At 38.4% G+C, this 19,500-nt stretch overlaps 1 protein-coding gene across 6 annotated transcripts in view; it reads left to right on the forward strand.

Annotated features, from left to right (window-relative positions):
- The window catches only part of NUP98 (nucleoporin 98 and 96 precursor), a 112,213-nt gene that overhangs the window by 71,385 nt on the left and 21,328 nt on the right, over positions 1-19,500 (forward strand). For all 6 annotated transcript variants that reach the window (XM_023539009.2, XM_023539010.2, XM_010599624.3 and 3 more), the window contains 7 exons: positions 258-422; positions 7,037-7,219; positions 7,938-8,094; positions 9,712-10,141; positions 11,444-11,673; positions 16,827-17,093; positions 18,837-18,994. In XM_023539009.2, the coding sequence (XP_023394777.1) occupies positions 258-422; positions 7,037-7,219; positions 7,938-8,094; positions 9,712-10,141; positions 11,444-11,673; positions 16,827-17,093; positions 18,837-18,994 (1,590 nt within the window). The remainder of the gene's footprint in view (positions 1-257; positions 423-7,036; positions 7,220-7,937; positions 8,095-9,711; positions 10,142-11,443; positions 11,674-16,826; positions 17,094-18,836; positions 18,995-19,500) is intronic.

Below are 19,500 nucleotides of genomic sequence, written 5' to 3' on the forward strand. Positions count from 1 at the left end.
ATTGACTGATTATATTAGAAACTAATACATGTTCCAAACATTATCTAAATCTTAAGAAAAATAGTAAAGTGTGATGGGTAACATTTTGCTCTTAATGCTTTGATACTCTGTTTCTCTCCCTCACCTCCTCACTTTCCTTCCCTTTCTCTCTCTCTTTCCCTCCCTGTAACCCTGCAAGATTGCAAAGGCAATTATGGAAGCTCTTTTGAATATAACAATGTTAAAATAGATTTTTTTTTTTTCCCTCTCTTCCTTAGGTCTCCCATTTTTCTAAGTATGGCCTTCAGGATTCTGATGAAGAGGAGGAGGAGCGGCCATCCAAAACCAGTACAAAGAAGTTGAAGACTGCCCCTGTGCCTCCTGCGGGCCAGACTCCCCCATTCCAGATGGCTCTTAATGGCAAACCAGCACCTCCACCCCAGGTAGAGAAGGGACAGTGAATTTGAATGGAATCCAGTGATAAAGAAGTTGAAAGCAAGTGATTCAGCTAATACAAAGCTGTTTTATGACCCCTGGAACTTTGAAGAGTACAGATGTATTGGCAGTCACGTTGAGACAAGTACAAGGGAGGGTGTGAGGTGGTACTGGCATCTGTTTTTTACTTGAGAGATTTAAAGAATTCTCTTGGTGTTTGGATCCTTCCTTCTGCAGATTGTCATTTTTAAACACCTCCCTCTCTCATTTGGACTTGCTGAATTCTCTGCTCAGTGATCAACCCGAGATAGCATTTTGCTTATGTGGGTTGATACGAAGTAATTCCTACTTTTGTTGACTACCTGGTGTGCAGTTTAATCTTGTTCTTTACCTCCATGATTTTTTAAAAATTAGCTTTCTGCAAGAGTTTTTAACTCCATTTTTCTCAAATTGTTTGCTTATACTTCAGGTAACCTCTTGATATTTGTATTTTAACAATATATAATATTTATGAAAATAAGTTTTAAAATTCAAATGAATTATTTGGCTTGGGGAGGAGAATAGAGGCTGCATTGTTTATTGCAATTACTTGTACCGTACTCTTTTTCAGGATCATTAAGCCAATATAGACCTTGTGTCCTTGTAGGAGAAGGTTTATAATTTAAATATCAGGTAGCTCTTTGAATGCCAAGTCATAACGAGTTTTACTTAAATTTGGATGTTGTTTATATTCAATCAAGTTATAAAGAGATTTTTCCTTTGCTGCCTCAAAGAAGAATTTTTGATACAGGATTTCTTTGTAAAGCATCCTCTACCTCTCAGCTGCTAAATGCTGGAACTTTGGAATTTTCCGTGCTGCAATTCTTATGGCTGCTGAAATGTACAATTTTTATGATTTATTAAATAATTTCTTGGTAGGAATTTGCTGGAGAATGTTGTGTATGTATGTTCATGCTTGCACGCACAGGGTGAGGGGAGGGTGTGGTGAAAGTGGGAAACTAAAAATATGTTGACTTTTATATATATCATCTTTGTAGCGTTTAGAACACCCCTAAGAAATCTCTTCTGAGGTAAAGAAATGCGGTAAATGAACTTTTTTTTTTTGTTCATTCTGTACCATGGGCATGTTGGGTGAATTATATGCTTTGTACAGTCCCTTTCCAAAATGTTTTTTGATGTTAATGTTATAGGTATTTTTTAGGGAGAGTCAGATAAACTCATTTTTTGCTAATAAAAGTAATGTTTAGGATCCTAAAGTTATTGCTGGGAAAAAAAAAAAAGCTTCATCTGTGGACAGACAGCACAATGTTGGCAGTCGGTCGTTAAAATGCACATATGAGATAAGTGAATAAATCCGGGTAATGACATTTCAATAGGTAAAAGCTCTTTGAACAACTGAGCCTCCCCCGCCCCCGCATCTAAATTTCTGAAGAACATGGTTCTTGCAAGAAGTGACAGAGTTTAAAAAGAAAAAAATAGATGGTAAGGATTCAAAATGAGCAAATAAAATACTGTGAAAAAGGGATCTTTTATAGCATATTTCCTTTGATTGAGGAAGTGGATGGTCTTTGAACTTTTGGATGGGAGAGCAGATATGGGAGAAATTGGTAGAGGTGTTCAGATATTTAGGCCTTAGATTTTGTTTACTTATTTGTTTATGAAGGCCTTGAGCTTAGTGTGTTAGAGCAGTAATGGAGGACTCTAACCATTTGCATCACCCAGGGACTCCTGTTAGCATCAAAGACCCTAAATTTTGTGTGGCAGGGGAAAATACTTGAGCCATCTGAATGAACCATAGACAGCACAGTCTTCTCATCCTAGTAGCAAAACGACTGTCTTCACACTGTCACCTGGCCCCTTGAAGCGAGGTTGATTTCCATGGTACTGTGTTCCTACAGTCTGCTGTAGCACTTTTTCCTATATACAACCTCAAGTTCTCTAACATTTTTTTTTTTCCTTTTGGTGTTTCTTTAGGTATTTAGGAAGATTTGCATTTTTGTTTAATGATCACATTACCTTACCTTTTCTGTAATATCCTCAGTTCCCTCTTTGCATTTCGTTCTCAAGCCCTGTTTTTGCTCCTAAAAAAGCAATTAAATCTAAACAACCAGAAAATGAAAAGGTAACTGCATTTTCATGTAATCTCGTCTCCTGTGCCTTTTAGGTTAGAAAAAATGTTGACATTCCACACAAATGAATTAAGGCAGTCAGAGAGAAGTTTGTTCTGTAATTTAAATAATGGTGCCAAAATGCTGGTCTGAGCTCCAGTTCCTAGTTGGCTGTATCAGAATACCTTTGTCCACTTAACTTTGATTTCCATAGATCTGGCATGGATCTCAGGCATATTTATATTTTAAATACTTCTGGCAATTCAGGTATGCAGCCAGGTTTTGAAACTACTTGTTAAAAAGACCTCAGACCTTTGACACTCAGGTAGAGGTTATAATGTAGCTTTTTACTTCAGCTTTACCCTAAAGTGTAACTTGTGTTCAGTACTATCAAGGCAGGCTAGTTGAATTGCTCAGAAACAACATAGTTCACTCAGTGAGTTCATTCAAATAAATTAAATAAAAAGAGGGAAAAAGTGATTAGGATTTAGATACAAATCCCATTTCATTTTGTGGAGACTTTTATTTGAAATAAAATGGCAACACTCTAAATTGACCCACTGAATTAATACATATATATGGATGAGGAAATCTGGTGGCTCAGTGGTTAAGTTCTCGGCTGCTAACCATAAGGGTGACAGTTTAAACCCACTAGCTGCTCCATGGGAGAAAGATGTGGCAGTCTGCTTCCATAAAGGTTACAGTTTTGAAAACCCTATGGGGGTAGTTGTGCTCTGTCCTGTAGGGTTGCTGTGAGTTGGAATCAACTTGACGGCAATGGTTTTTGGTTATACATACAAGTTTTATACTTTTATACATATATATAATAATTTTATAGCCACAGCATTTTTATTTCAGGTATTATTGATGGAAAGCTTCATTATCTTCATGTATCAGCTTGAAAAATTTTTCACACATTAATTTAAAAATCAAATATAAAGTTGTTAATCTTATAAGACTTTTGCCTCCTGCAGTAATATCCCTGAATGCATGTGTAGAAAACATACACAGTTGCCTTAGTGGGCTCTTGAAACCCTGACATGGAATTTCCCTTGAGGACTTGACATTGTTGAGAGGGCTGATTTTCAAACAGAACGAATATAAAGCATTCTTTGCAATTAGAAAACAGATCGTTTTGCAGGCAGGCGGGCAACAGCAGTAGTTATATGGATCAGATGGGCTGAGAGGACAGTATGAATTATTTAGACATCTGTTAGTCTTTGGACTAGTCGTTCTTTGTTTAATAAGGATGTCTTGATTTACCTCTTTTACCTACTGATGTAGTAGATTGTTTTATCATTAGGGTATTGGCAGCCTTGTTTGTATAGAAAGATTTTTTGCATTGGACGTGGAAGGTACTCAAGTCATTCAGGGCTTCAGTCATAATTCTTTGGTGAGCTCCTCACCTTCCAAATATTCAGGCAGTTGTTTGTTAGATATTATCTGTGTACTTAGTTATTCATAAGGAACTGTGCTGGTACTCAGAAATAAATAAGATAGGATCCTGCCTTAAGAAAGGAAGTAGGAAATGTAGCATAGGAAAGGGAGAATTCAGTATAGGAAAGCCTATTGGGTTTTTCCCAGTACAAGCCTTTCTTTTCTATAGACCTCCCAGAAGGCATCTTCTTCCACCATCCCCCCATCACCTCTCTTCTTTGTGTGCCATCATTTTTATTGGTCCACTCTTCTTTCCAGGACCGTCTTTGAAGAAGGACCAGTTCTCCTAAGATTTCTCTGAAATGAAGGACACAGACCTTTGCCCCTTTTTTGGGGGGGGGGGGAGGTGGTGTTTATTGAAGTTACATATATTTTAACAGAATTCATATGTAAGGGTTCGAGGGATTTATCAAGTCTTTTTTTTTTTTTTTTTTACATAGTTTCATAGTAATTCCCTCTTATCCACTTATTAGATTATATCTGGTAGCTTTGGAGTCCATACATCAGTGTAGAGCAAATAAACTAAATTCTTAGCATCCTTTTTAAGGATATGCTGAGTACTTCAGGTCTCATATGTAATCCTCCCATTTTTGCCTAAAATTGTTATAGGTGAGCATCTCCTACTTGTTGGTATTATTCCTTTATTGAACAGTGTAATAAGTAGGAGCCATCCTTTCGCTTTGTACTTTTCTTCTTTCCGTCCTCAACCCTTCTTGTCCTTTCACGTTTATTCATTGCTTTCCCTACTGTGTGCCAGACACTGTATTAGGCAGCAGAAGTAAGTGTTCAGTGAATGTGGAACTGAACTATGTGCTTTGTGTTAGATACAGAAAACAGTAGGACATTGTCCCCGTTTTCAAGCCTTCACAGTCTGGTGGGACAAATAGATACATATACAAGAAATTATAATATGTTCTGGTATGTGTTATTAAAAAGGTATAAACAGTGTTATGGGAACCCAGCGGGTATCCTGTTGGTTGAGAGAGGATAGAGAGTATCAGGACCTTTCCCAAAATTGAATTGTTTGGCTAAAAGTTAACACACTGGTAAGTCTATGGTGTGAATGTATGAGAGTGTTTTCCCATAATTCTTGTAATGGGAGCATCATCACCAGGGCTTCTTTCCCCTCCGCCTCCCCAGCATTTTAAGGCATAAGAGCTGTCATACCTGCCTATAGCCTCCCCAATAGGTGAAAAATGGCATCATTGCCTTTTGACCATTATCTAGCCTCCAACAATTTTGTTAGAACAGCCCAGGGGTTGTTCACATTTAAACTGGCAGTACACCACATGTCCAACGCCTCAATTTTTCTGTGATTGTAAATGGACACACTCATTCTTTTAGTAAGAGTAGTGGAATTAAAGAATGCAGGGTAGCAATAGCTGATGTATCATTCAAGATAAAGTTGAAAGTTACACTAATGGTTGTTTCTTTGTCCAACAATATGAGAAGTTTTTTTTTTATTTTAACTACCACTTGAGTAATAGCGTCCATTTGAGGATTAGCTTAAAATAGGCCACTCGTAAAAGAGCTGCCAAAAACTGTGAAAGGATAAAAATCTGCAAATGATGTACTGGTAAGAAAAGTAATTCGTAGGCCTTTTCGGTATGCAGAGGTTTCATAGATTGACTCAACCATTTCTTAATATTTTACCGGGTTACGTGAGTTTAGGCCATAATTAATTTGTACTGAGCCAGTTATTTTAGAACGTACTTGAGGTTTTTGTTTTTTATTTTGAGTTCACTCACGTGTCCTTGATTGATAGTATTTTGGATGCCTTTTAATAATAGTTAACTCCTTGTTTATGTCTTTTTTACTGATACCATTCGTTAATTTTTTTCTTTTATTTGGGCAATTGAGATTGTTTTAATTATCAAGTTTGTTTTTAAACTGTAAAATATATAACAAAACATTTCCCATTTTAACCATTTTTAAGCATACAATTCAGTGACATTAATTGCATTCACCATGTTGCGTAACCATCACCTCTGTCCGTTATGAAATGTTTTTCATTCTTCTTAACAGAAACTCAGGACCCCTTTAAGTAATTATACCCCATCCCACTCCCCCCAGCCCCTGGTAACCACTGTTAATCTTGGTTCTATCCATTTGCTTATGGAATGTACTTCAGTTTTTTGAGCGTTTTACCTTTTTACACTATAAACTGTTAGCCATGGTTATATCTTTAAAAGTGCTTAATGAATGTAAATATAACTCTTAAAACTTTTAAACGAAAGAGACTTTTCCCAGATTAAAATGGTTGCTAATAGCATTCCTTTGTTTTTCTTTCTGGGAAATGAGACATTCCTCGTATCTTACAGGAAACTCTGGTGGCATAGTGGTTAAGTCCTGGGGCTGCTAACCAAAAGGTCGGCAGTTTGAATCTGCCAAGAGCTCCTTGGAAACTCTACGGAGCAGTTCTGTTCTGTCCCACAGGGTTGCTATGAGTCAGAATTGACTTGTCGGTGGTGGGTTTTGGTTTTTTATTACATGGTACTACACAGGTAGAACCTAAAAGATACCCAAAAGATAAATACCAGGCCCAAAATTGTCTCTCACCAGAAATTTATTTCTAAATGTTTTCTTTAAGAAAATGCGAAGTTACTGGAGACTTTGATATTTGTATCTTTTGTTCTCTTTTCCCAATGACTTCTGGCTACAAGGCAGTGTGAGGCAGGGCGAACCTGTGTAAATTGGAAAATTGTAGTTTGCTAGCCATCAGGTAAGGCATAATCTTTGTGTCTGAAGACCACCGTTTGCTTTGGTATGGGTCATTGAGCTTATGTTCTTAAGGTCCCAAATAATCAAGGCCTTGGATGTTGGCTTAGGTTCCAGATACCAGACCATAATGTTACAAAAGGGTGATGCCATGAACCCTCATTTGGATCCCAGGTACTTATAGGAGGAGTTTCAGGTAATTGTTAAATCCTCTTTAGCAAATATGCTACTTCATTTCCTGATGAAATGAGCAGAACTTGATATTGATTTATTATACTATGAATTAACTAAATCTGGTCTAGTAACTTTTTGTTTGGTGTAATTTAATACTGCTTCCCTGATCTTTCTGCTTCCTACAGAGTCAAAGCCCAGAGGTGGAGCAGTTAGGGAGGGTTGTGGAACTGGACAGTGACATGGTAGATATCACCCAGGAGCCAGTTCTGGATTCCGTGTTAGAAGAGAGCATGCCTGAGGATCAGGAACCTGTGTCAGCCTCGACACACATTGCATCTTCACTGGGAATTAATCCACATGTTTTACAGGTGAAGTCCTAACCCAGCGTTTTTGCAGCAGGAAGCCTGACTAATATTTTATCACCCTTACATAACATCAGGCCACTTTCTTTGATTATCCACTTAAGAGCATTGAGTGTTCACTGGAATAAGAAAAAACAGGAACGTGGCCAGCGTTGGGGTCTCATTTTCCCATTTAGGGAGACAGGAATATTGAGAATCAGAAAATACGGCTTCAGGTCTTAATTGCATGAGAATTGGAAGACCTGGATTCTAATCCTAGTTCTATAACTTTATTGCTGTGTTATTTTTGGCAAGTTATTTAACAATTCTGAGCACTGATTTTTCTCCTGCATAAAATACTACTTTGTTACAGGTAGTTTTGACACTCTACAAAGTGCTCCACAGAAGTTAAAAGTTAAAAAAAAAAAAACCTGGATGATACAAGTTCCTTAAAGTTCTGCCTCAGCTTCCCCTTGCCCCATGTCTTTTAGTATGAGTTTAACCTCTGGCTTATGTTTGACTTTAAAATTACTCAGCAAACCTGTGAGCAGCTGCTATGTGCCAGGCTCTGGCAAGACTCTGTAGGTACAGAGAAGAGTATGATATGATTTCTGCCCTTCAGGCACGTATAGCATAATAGAGTCAGTCACAGGAATGTTATACTAGCTCTGGACATAGCTTTGAGGCAGAGCGATTTATTGGTTTCCATAAACTGCATTTTTCTTGTATGGCATTGCCTTTTTAGATCATGAAAGCATCATTGCTTGCTGATGAAGAGGATGTAGATATGGCCATGGATCAACGCTTCAGCCACCTTCCTTCCAAAGCAGATACTTCTCAGGAAATCTGTTCTCCTAGACTCCCTATTTCAGCATCCCACTCATCAAAATCCCGTTCATTAGGTACTGTAAAAGAAGATGCTGTTTTACAAGAAAGATGTAGAGTCAAGTTCTGCTTTTCACATTATCTTCTAAGTGGAGTGGACTTCTGTAGTAAATATTCCTGTAAAGGCCATACCTATGATGTAGGATGTTAGAAATTGTACTCCATTCAGAGTAGATTTTAAGAACCATGACTAGCTCTGTTGGTGTAAATGCAGAAGTTGTATGGAGAAAAAAGCATTTGTTCTTCTTTTGGGGTCATGTTTTGTTTGCATATAAATATGGATGGTAACCTTAGAATTCCTGGTTTTTATCAAGCCTTCCTTAGAGGAATCAGCAAATTGTCCTGCACTACATTCTCTGTGCAGTCCTGATATTACCCTGGAGCCCTGGTGGCTCAGTGGTTAAGAGCTTGGCTGCTAACCACAAGGTCAGCAGTTCAAATCCACTAGGCGCTCCTTGGAAACCCTATGGGGCAGCTCTACTCTGCCCACTGTGACTGGGATTGACTGAATGGCAACAGGCTTTAGTTTTGAATATTATCCTTATTGTCTTCTAGGGACAAGTGTTGCTTCTTATAATATACAAAACTTGTCAGAGTTCTGTTTTCCCCTAACCTCATTCCTGGGGAGGCGATTACATGTTTGATTTTAAGGGCTTTCCCTTTTTGCTTCTCGTGGGCTTGTAACTTTGTGAAATTAGAGAGTTAGAGTATTGGTATCAGCAAAGGACTTAAGCAGATATAATTTCAGAACATTTTGAAAACCAGAGGAACTATCAGAAAGAGATATGTCTATGATATCTTAAAAATAAAATGTTTATTTTTCAGTTCTTTTGAGTACCTTTATTAACTTTACTTTTTTAAAGCGTTTTAACTGATAAAGCATCCATTAGACTTCATAATAACCTTTTCTGTAATGGGCACTACATGAAAATCTCATATTTCAGACATGCTGTGCTTTACATAGCAACCATAAAATTGGAAAACAGGCAACAGTAACAAGAGCTGTCCTTCAGAAAGGCACATATACAATCACAAGATGCCTCAGTGTGTTTTCATTTCCTTAGGTCTAGTGTTGAGCATTAGAATTGTGTGACTTTGAGTTTTGATCTTATTTTTTATATGAATTTTTTTATATGGACCAAGAAAGGATGGAATGCTTATAAGGGCATGAGCGTTGGTGTCAGACTGACCTGGGCTTACTTCCCAAGTCCTGTCACTTAGTAACTTTGCGGGTTTGGGCAAGTCACTTATCTGAGCCCAGCTTTCTCACCTATAAAATGGGAATTATAATAATAAAGTTATTGAAGGCTACATTTTTTTTAAAATGTACACAAACAGCTTGTACATTGTCCGTTAAAGATAAGTGTTAGCTAATTTGTAATAATGTAGTAGTACGTTTGTTATCATTATTGTCATTGTTGTTGACATCATTATCATTAGAACTTGTGTCTGGTTTCCTGGTTGAAAAGTTAGTAATTTATGCCAAATCTGACTTAACCTACTCCTGATTGTCCACATCTGATTTAATTAGTTTGGTAAAACTTTGTATAATTTCAGCCTCACTGCTTTTTGTTGTTGTTCAAGAGGCCATAGACTGTAATTTCTAACAGTCACTTTTTTCTCCCTCATTTCAGTTGGTGGGCTACTACAATCAAAATTTACAAGTGGAGCTTTTCTTTCACCAAGTGCCTCTGTGCAACAATGTCGTACTCCCAGAGCATCATCTCTAATGAATATCCCATCCACATCTCCTTGGTCTGTCCCTCCACCCCTGACCTCTGTGTTTACAGTGCCCAGCCCAGCCCCTGAGCTTCTGTTGAAAACAGTGGGTACACGCAGGCAGCCCGGCCTAGTCCCTCTTGAAAAGTCTGTCACGTATGGCAAGGGGAAACTCTTGATGGACATGGCCCTATTTATGGGACGCTCATTTCGAGTTGGTTGGGGCCCCAACTGGACTCTTGCTAATAGTGGAGAACAGCTAAGTGGCTCCCATGAACTGGAAAATCATCAGATTGCTGATTCCATGGAATATGGATTCCTGCCCAATCCAGTAGCTGTTAAATCGTAAGTCACATTTTTTTATGCTTTTGGAGAAAAGCAGCATGGCAAGTGAGAAAGAACTATTCATTATTAGGAGACCAAGGTCAGGGCCCTGCTTTGTGATCATTCTGGATATATTCTTACCCTAACTTTTGGCATAGAAGATATTTGTATAATAACAAATTAAAATGGTTAATAAGATAACTCCATTTTTACCATCAGGGTATGAAGAATATGTAATACTTCGCTAATGGTTAAACTTAGTTGGAAGACTAATAGACCCAAAACTAATGCTGTACCATTCCTTGAGTTTTTGGCCTTTTTATTGTATTGGCTTTTTTTCTTGCTTAGATATTTGTAATTTCTTCATACATGAACAATATTCTCAACTAAGTACTTCCTCCTGTATTTTACGCCTGATAGGGTGGGCTTATGAACTGTGGATAGTCTGTGTATAAATATTTGGGAGTAAGATGACATTTGATAACTGTGTTTGTTTCTCCACACTCTACACCATTAGCATTCACATATGTGTGCTTCTTGTTCTTCGTATACTTTATATATCTGCCTTACAGGTTATATATACACTTTTTTTGTAGTCATCAGCCAGTATTTTCACAGGTGTTTTACGTAAACTATGTAATATGTATTTTCCTGTTTACTTTTTGTAATTATAACAACTTGTGCTATGATTACTCCAGATTAAGTGAATATGTCCAGCTATCTTTTTTTAGTTTTTAAAGTTGACTTTGAAAATGTAAAAAACAGGACCATCCCTTGAACTTCATAGTTTAGGACTATTTCAGCCTAACTTAGTGATTAATTCTAGATTAAGCATAATGTCATATTTTAGAGGGTGTTAATACTAGTTTTAGAAACTGGATCAAGGCTAGACTGACTATATGCTGTCTTAATTTAGAATCACTTCCTTAGTGTCTAAAACTTACCCTTGTGATTTTTGATATCTCACTACTAAGTATGATTTTAGGAATCGGTATCCTACAATAGCTTTTGACCCATGAAATTTTGTAGCACTCGGAGACATGCTCAAACCAGTTCCATAACTGTACTGATTCCTGTCCTTACGTAACCTGGCCTAAGAAGCCTTTAGGTTCTGAATGCACAGGTCAGAATATTTATTTATTTAATGTGTAGCAGTTGGGTTCAGTATAGTTTGACATAATGAACCAAAATTTCTTTAAAATTATAATGAAGTGTTTTGCAGTCTGTTTCTAGTCATAAAAAGAAACAAAGGTTTGATTGTGGGGAAGTCCTAGCATCTGTCTTATCTTCATTTTCTTTTGTTTTCCTCATTTGCCCTTGTAGCCTAACTGAGTCCCCATTCAAAGTTCATTTGGAAAAACTCAGTTTGAGACAAAGGAAGCTGGATGAGGACCTGCAATTATATCAGACACCTCTAGAGCTCAAATTAAAACATAGCACCGTCCATGTGGATGAGCTGTGTCCTCTCATTGTCCCCAATCCGGGAGTTGCTGTCATTCACGACTATGCAGATTGGGCTCAGGAAGCATCAGGAGACTTATTGGAAGCACAGAGTGAGTATGCGCTATTATGCTTGTAGCCTTCGATGTCCCAGGAATGGGGTAGTGATGAGTGTACATCATGTTGTTGTTGTTGTTGTTGTTGTTAGGTGCCGTCGAGTCGGTTCCGACTCATAGCGACCTTGTGCACAACAGAACAAAACACTGCCCAGTCCTGCGCCATCCTTACAATTGTTATGCTTGAGCTCATTGTTGCAGTCACTGTGTCAATCCACCTCACTGAGGATCTTTCTCTTTTCTGCTGACCCTGTACTTTGCCAAGCATGATGTCCTTCTTCAGGGACTGATCCCTCCTGACAACATGTCCAAAGTATGTAAGACATAGTCTTGCCATCCTTCTAAGGAGCATTCTGGTTGCACTTCTTCCAAAACAGATTTGTTCATTCTTTTGGCAGTCCATGGTATGGTCAGTATTCTTCGCCAACACCGCAATTCAGAGGCGTCAGTTCTTCGGTCTTCCTTATTCATTGTCCAGCTTTCACAAACATATGATGCGACTGAAAATACCATGGCTTGGGTCAGGTGCACCTTAGTTTTCAGGGTTACGTCTTTGCTTTTTAACACTTTAAATAGGTCCTTTGCAGCAGATTTACCCAATGCAATGTGTCATTTGATTTCTTGACTGCCGCTTCCGTGGTTGTTGATTGTGGACCCAAGTAAAATGAAATCCTTGACAACTTCAGTCTCTTCATTTATCGTGATGCTGCTTATTAGTCCAGTTGTGAGGATTTTTGCTTTCTTTATGTTGAGGTGTAATCCATACTGAAGCCTGTGGTCTCTGATCTTCATTAGTAAGTGCTTCAAGTCCTCTTCACTTTCAGCAAGCAAGGTTGTGTCATCTGCATAACGCAGGTTGTTAATGAGTTTTCCTCAAATCCTGATGCCCCGTTCTTCTTCATATGGTACAGCTTTTCGGATTATTTGCTCAGCATACAGATTGAATAGGTATGGTGAAAGAATACAACCCTGATGCACACCTTTCCTGACTTTAAACCATGCAGTATCCCCTTGTTCTGTCCAAACAACTGCCTCTTGATCTATGTAAAGGTTCCTCATGAGCACAATTAAGTGGAATCCCATTCTTCGCAATGTTATCCATAATTTGTTATGATCCACACAGTCGAATGCCTTTGCATAGTCGATAAAACACAGGTAAACATCCTTGTGGTATTCTCTGCTTTGAGCCAGGATCCATCTGACATCAGCAGCGATATCCCCGGTTCCATGTCCTCTTCTGAAGCCAGCCTGAATTTCTGGCAGTTCCCTGTCGATACATTGCTGCAGCCGGTTTTGAATGAGCTTCAGCAAAATTTTGCTTCCGTGTGATATTAATGATTAATGAATTTCCACGTTCAGTTGGATCACCTTTCTTGGGAATAGGCATAAATATGGATCTCTTCCAGTCAGTTGGCTAGAAAGCTGTCTTCCATATTGCTTGGCATAGACAAATGAGCACTTCCAGTGCTGCACCCATTTGTTGAAACATCTCAGTTGATATTCCATCAATTCCCTGAGCCTTGTTTTTTCCCAATGCCTTCAGAGCAGCTTGGACTTATTCCTTTAGTACCATTGGTTCCTGATCATATGCTGCCTCTTGAAATGGTTGAACATCGACTAGTTCTTTTTGGTATAATGACTCTCTATTCCTTCCATCTTTTCATGCTTCCTGCGTCATTTAATATTTTCCCCATAGAATCCTTCATTTTTGCAACTCGAAGCTTGAATTTTTTCCTCAGTTCTTTTAGCTTTGGAAACCCTGATAGTGTAGTGGTTAAGTGCTGCGGCTGCTAACCAAAAGGTCAGCAGTTCGAATCTGCCAGGGGCTCCTTGGAAACTCTGTGGGGCAGTTCTCTGTCCTATATGGTCGCTATGAGTCTGAATTGATTCGACGGCAGTGGGTTTTTGGTTTTGGTTCAGCTTTAGAAACGCTGAGCACGTTCTTCCCTTTTGGTTTTCTATCTCCAGCTGTTTGCACATGTTATTACACTTTACTTTGTCTTCTTGAGCCGCCCTTTGAAATCTTCTGTCCAGTTCTTTTACTTCATCATTTCTTCATTTTGCTTTAGCTGCTCAGCATTCGCAAGCAAGTTTCAGAGTGTCCTCTGACATCCATCTTGGTCTTCGTTTGCTGTCTTTTCAGTGACCTCTTGCTTCATGTATGATGTCATTCCACAACTAGTCTGGTCTTCAGTCACTAGTGTTCAATGCTCAAATCTGTTCTTGAGATGGTCTCTAAATTTAGGTGGGATATATTCACGGTCATATTTTGGCACTTGCGGACTTGCTCTGATTTTCTTAAGTTTCAACTTGAACTTGCATATGAGCAATTGATGGTCTGTTCCACAGTCGGCCCCTGGCCTCGTTCTGACTGATGATACTGAGCTTTTCTGTCGTCTCTTTCCACAGATGTAGTCAGTTTGATTCCTGTGTGTTCCATCTGGCGAGGTCCATGTGTATAGTCACCATTTATATTGGTGAAAGAAGGCGTTTGCAATGAAGAAGTCGTTGGCCTTGCAAAATTCTATCATGCGATCCCCGGCAGTATTTCTATTACCAAGGCCATGTTTTCCGACTACCGACCCTTCTTTGTTTCCAACTTTCGCATTCCAGTCACCAGTAAGCATCTTGATTGCATGTTCGATCAATTTCAGACTGCAGCAGCTGATAAAAATCTTCTGTTTCCTTATCTTTGGCCCCGGTGGTTGGTGCATAAATTTGAATAATAGTTGTATTAACTGGTCTTCCTTGAAGGCGTATGGATATTACCCTATAACTGACAGCGTTGTACTTCAGGATAGATCTTGAAACGTTCTTTTTGATGATGAATGCAACACCATTCCTCCTCAAGTTGTCATTTCCAGCATAGTAGACTATATGATTGTCCAATTCACGATGGCCAATACCAGTCCATTTCAGCTCACTAATGCCTAGGATATTGATGTTTATGCTTTCAATTTCATTTTTGTCTATTTCCATTTTTCCTAGATTCATACTTTGTACATTATAGGTTCCGATTATTAATGGATGTTTGCAGTTGTTTCTTTTCATTTTGAGTCGTGCCACATCAGCAAATGAAGGTCCTGAAAGCTTTAGTCCATCCACGTCATTAAAGTTGACTCTCCTTTGAGGAAGCAGCTCTCCCCCAGTCATCTTTTGAGTGCCTTCCAGCCTGGGGGGCTCATTCCCCCCCCACTACATCAGACAATGTTCCACTGCTATTCATAAGGCTTTCACTGGCAAATGCTTTTCAGAAGTAGACTTCCGGGTCCTTCTTCTCAGTCTGTCTTAGTCTGGAAGCTCAGCTGAAACCTGTCCTCCATGGGTGACCTTGCTGGTATCTGAATACCGGTGGCATAGCTTCCACCATCAGAGCAACACACATTCCCCCACAGTAGGACAAACTGACAGACATGTGGGGGAAGTGTACATAGGAAGGCAAATTGTTTACGTCAGTGTGATAGATGGGTGTCTGAGCATTTTATTTTTCTGTAGTTGAGTTGGGATGAGCAGAATTTCAAACAAGAAGAAGTTGTGGCATTGTTTACAATTAGTCTTATGTCCTTTAATATACAAATCCTGTTCAAAGAACTGTAGCCAGTCAAATCCCTTGGGTTTAGGAAATTGCATTCCTTTCCCAACCCAGAGAATACAAAGAGAAATATGTTCATTCCTTCTTGCTTTCCTAATTCTGTCTGTTCTTCTGTGTCCAGCTCAAGTCTCACCTGACCTTCCCAACAATGTTGGTGTTTATAATTCCCTTTCTGACTTTCGGCCCTGTCAGTTATTGTGACCATGTCCTATTGAAATCAATACTTTGTTACGGGTTTTTTTTTTTTTTTTCCTAATTTGGGAACTTAATATATTAAAAAAAAAATATTGAACAGTATAAAAATCATATTTAACTAACAGTAAAACCTGCAAAAGCTAAAACCTGGGTAGAGGAAGAAAACTCAAATATTTTCCACTAATAGAGAGCAGTGGAAAAGTGGAAAGTGCTAAGGCTGTACCCTGTCAAAGGCAGATAACTTTCAAGACCTGGAAAAACAAGGCAGTCCTGTCGAGTTCCAGCTTAGGCAGGTTTCACTGTATATGTTTAACAAAAAAAAAAAAAATTGAAAAATAGACAATATTTCAGAATGTCCCATACCACACATTTTCGGACCTACTTGTGTTTGCTTCAGTTGTCTCATGTTTTCAAATGTGTTGAGTTATCTTCTTAGTACATTTGTAAGTGGCTCAAAGCGATAAACAGGGCTCCCTTTTTTGTTCTGTTTCTTGATGGGCAATATGGCATAGTGGATAAGAGCATGGAGTTGGACTCATATTGCTTGGGTTGGAATCCTGGCTCTGCTACATATTGGTTATAACTTTGGGCAAATCAGTTAACTCTATACCTCAGTTTCCTCATCTATAAAATGAAGAAGGTAACTACTACCTTATAGTATCTTGTGTAGAGTAGAGTTGGTTTACACTAAGTGCTTTGAACAGCGTTGGTAGGGCTCAATAAATGTTAGACGATGCCCGGTATTCAAAAAGATAAATAAAAAGTTGATATTCAGTCAGTTCCAACTCATGATGACCCCATATGTTTCAGAGTAGAACTGTGCTCCATAGGATTTTCAGTGGCTGTTACCTTTCAGATGTAGAGATTGTCAGGCTTTCTTCTGAGACCTCTGGGTAGATAAGAACCACCAACCTTTTGGTTAATAGCCGAGCATTTAACTGTTTGTACCACCCAGAGACTCCTGTGTCCTATAGTAGGAAAGGATAACCCTTTACAAGTTTTTAGAGTAGTTTGCATTTCTTCAAGTGTTTTATAGACATAGTTTGATCAAATTAGAGGACCTTTTCTCTGTCATAGCATAATTGGCTACAGGAACCTGCTTAAAGAAGCATACAGTTATTAGGCTTGTTACGAAAGTATCACAGGAAAAGAAATGGAGAGAGCAAGCAGTTATACCGTCCACCTCTGGAGCTTGTAGGACAAAGCTGAGTAAGGTGGAGACAGATTCAGGGTAATGAATTTGAGTGGTGGTTTGAGTATTTATTTTATTAATTTATATATTTTTAAGCCACAAGACAAATGCCCCCTCTGGAGTTACTGTAAGACGTAGTATCATAGCATTGTCTTCCTGTCCCTTCCTTAGTTGTGAAGCACTGGAGCCTGACCTGGACATTATGTGAAGCCCTATGGGGCCACCTGAAGGAGCTTGAGAGCCAGCTGGACGAGCCCAGTGAATACATTCAGATTCTGGAGCGTCGAAGAGCTTTCTCACGCTGGCTCTCCCACACTTCTGCACCTCAAATTGAGGAGGAAGTCTCCTTAACCCGGAAAGACAATCCTGTGGAGGCTGTCTTCAGCTACCTCACAGGCAAGAGGATCAGTGAGGCCTGCTGTCTGGCTCAGCAGTCAGGTAGGAATTGTGGTCCTTCTCTGTACCCCTGCGTACTTCCTACCTACTGTCCTCTACCCATTAATTATGGTTGTGCCTTTGTCTTCCAACCTTAGAAGTATTACATGTAGATTCCCAGGAAGCTTGCCGGTTCCTCCAGAATGTGAGCTGTGGTTTTTAGTTCCATTTTTAGAGTCTTAAACATTAAACTTAAGTCAAATTATTTTAATTTTATACATTACATATGCATTGTAGTAAAGATAGAAAATGCATATAGACAGAAAGATCCTGCAACTCACAATTACTGCAGACATTTAAATGTGCAACTTGTACTTAAATTGTTTCATTTGTAATATGTATATAACATACACATATTACACAGAGACATACACGTAAGCTTTTTGAAGATGATATCCTGCTTAATTCTGTTCTTTTCATGTAAAGTATTACAAATGGCCTATAATACAAATATAATACATAAATGCTTCTCAATATTCTGTTATTTATAAATGTAACGTTAGGAAATTTCTTTTTTGACATTTAGATTATTTATAATTTTTGTTATTTTAAACACTATTATGCACATCTTAAGTGTATTTTGTTTGTTTTCATTCACTTATTTCATTCAAATAAATACGTAGAAGTTTTATTTCCGGGTTGAGGGTACTTTTTTTAAGGACTTCGTGTGTGTACATGCGCATGCACGCACTTCTTTAGTTCCCTTTCCACTAATGAGAGGCATTTAGCAAAGACTCTAGACACAGATGACTAAGAGGCATTAGTCACAAGTAGAAGCGTTCACAAGTGACTCCAGACGCTAATGACTGTCTAGACATGAATCTGATACAAATACAAAGATGACATAGCTCAATCTATGTACGGTTAAATCCTTGATCAAACCCTGTTTATTGAAAACTAATTTATGGGAAGCCAACTGATTTTAGCCATCAACTGTATTTATATTTGGAGGGCTTGGCCAATTTTGAAATTTTAAGACACAAATCACAAGAAAAGCCAGAATCAATAATTTATATAAATGGCCCAGTTGCATTCCACTGTCACTACACATTGAGCTCAGTACCTTTCATGGCCTTCATCCATTTGTACAGTCAGAATTGGTGGCCAGGATTGGCCTTAGATAAAGCTGTAAAGATTACCAATCATGAAAGAGATAAAATATACTCACCAGCATACCTACACACAGCAGGAGGGCATCTTAAGGAGTGCCAGAAGTCAGTGCCTTAAATTTGCCTGTTCATAAACTATTTTTTTCCTCCATTTTTTCGGATCCTAAATTAAACCTTTGCCAAGGCACTAGCGTTTTGCCCCAAAATGGGAAAGTATAAGTTGAATGTGATGTTAAATATTTGAAAGGTAACTCACAAAAGCCTTCAATAAAGGCAGTTAGTGAAAAGTATTTTTTTTTTAGCTTATTTGTAATTCTTATTAAAAAAAATTTCCTCCATTTTAGATAAAATGCCTTACCTAGAGTCACAGAAGTAGTAGTAGATTTGTTGTTAAACTGTGTACACTATATACTATAGAGTCTACCTATGTAATTTAGGTTAAATTACTTTTCAGATTTTCTAATCGAGTAGAAAATGGTAGTTCTTGGTCAATATTTTGGCATCGTTACAGAGATCAGATAAAGGCATTAAAGTCTCCTTCCTGAGAGCTGGAAGAAGTAAGAGATAATGCCCCCAAGTGTCCCACCAAGGCTCTAAATCCTCAGCGACCACTAGAGAGCTGCTGTTTCTCTTCCAGGTGATCATCGTCTTGCCCTTCTTTTATCCCAGCTGGCGGGTAGCCAGTCAGTCCGGGAGCTGCTCACCATGCAGCTGGTGGATTGGCATCAGCTCCAGGCTGACTGTTTCATCCAGGATGAGAGACTGCGCATCTTTGCTCTGTTGGCTGGAAAACCGGTAACTTTTTTCTCAAAAACTTGCATAAGTTATCTCATGAATTTAACATTGCTTAAGGTTGGGGCAAAGAGCTAACTTTGTAAATTGCACACTATTACACATAACTAGGCAATATATTTTTTAATTTTTAATGGCAATATTTTTGAATTATAAAGGCAGAATATTTGTTGTAAAAATAAAACAGTAATTACGTAGGAAATTTAAAAAGTTGAAGTTCACTATATCTGATATCAGAGATGAATGATATAATTTGTCTATTTTTCCAGATATATTCCAAGTCTGTATCAACGTAAATGTGTATATATGCAAGTAAAACCCATTATACATAGCAGTTCTGCATGTTTATTTACTTTTAAACTTACTCTATATCAACATTTGTCCATGGTCTACAGCTTTGTTCTTTTAAATGGCCACTTCTATTCCATTGCATGGATGATGTACCATAATTTTTAAAAGCCAGTTCTCTGTTTGCTGCTTACCTGTTTGATTATCTTCTTAAAGTCAGT

This window comes from Loxodonta africana, chromosome 7 (genome assembly GCF_030014295.1).
Source record: "Loxodonta africana isolate mLoxAfr1 chromosome 7, mLoxAfr1.hap2, whole genome shotgun sequence".
Classification (NCBI taxonomy): domain Eukaryota; kingdom Metazoa; phylum Chordata; class Mammalia; order Proboscidea; family Elephantidae; genus Loxodonta; species Loxodonta africana.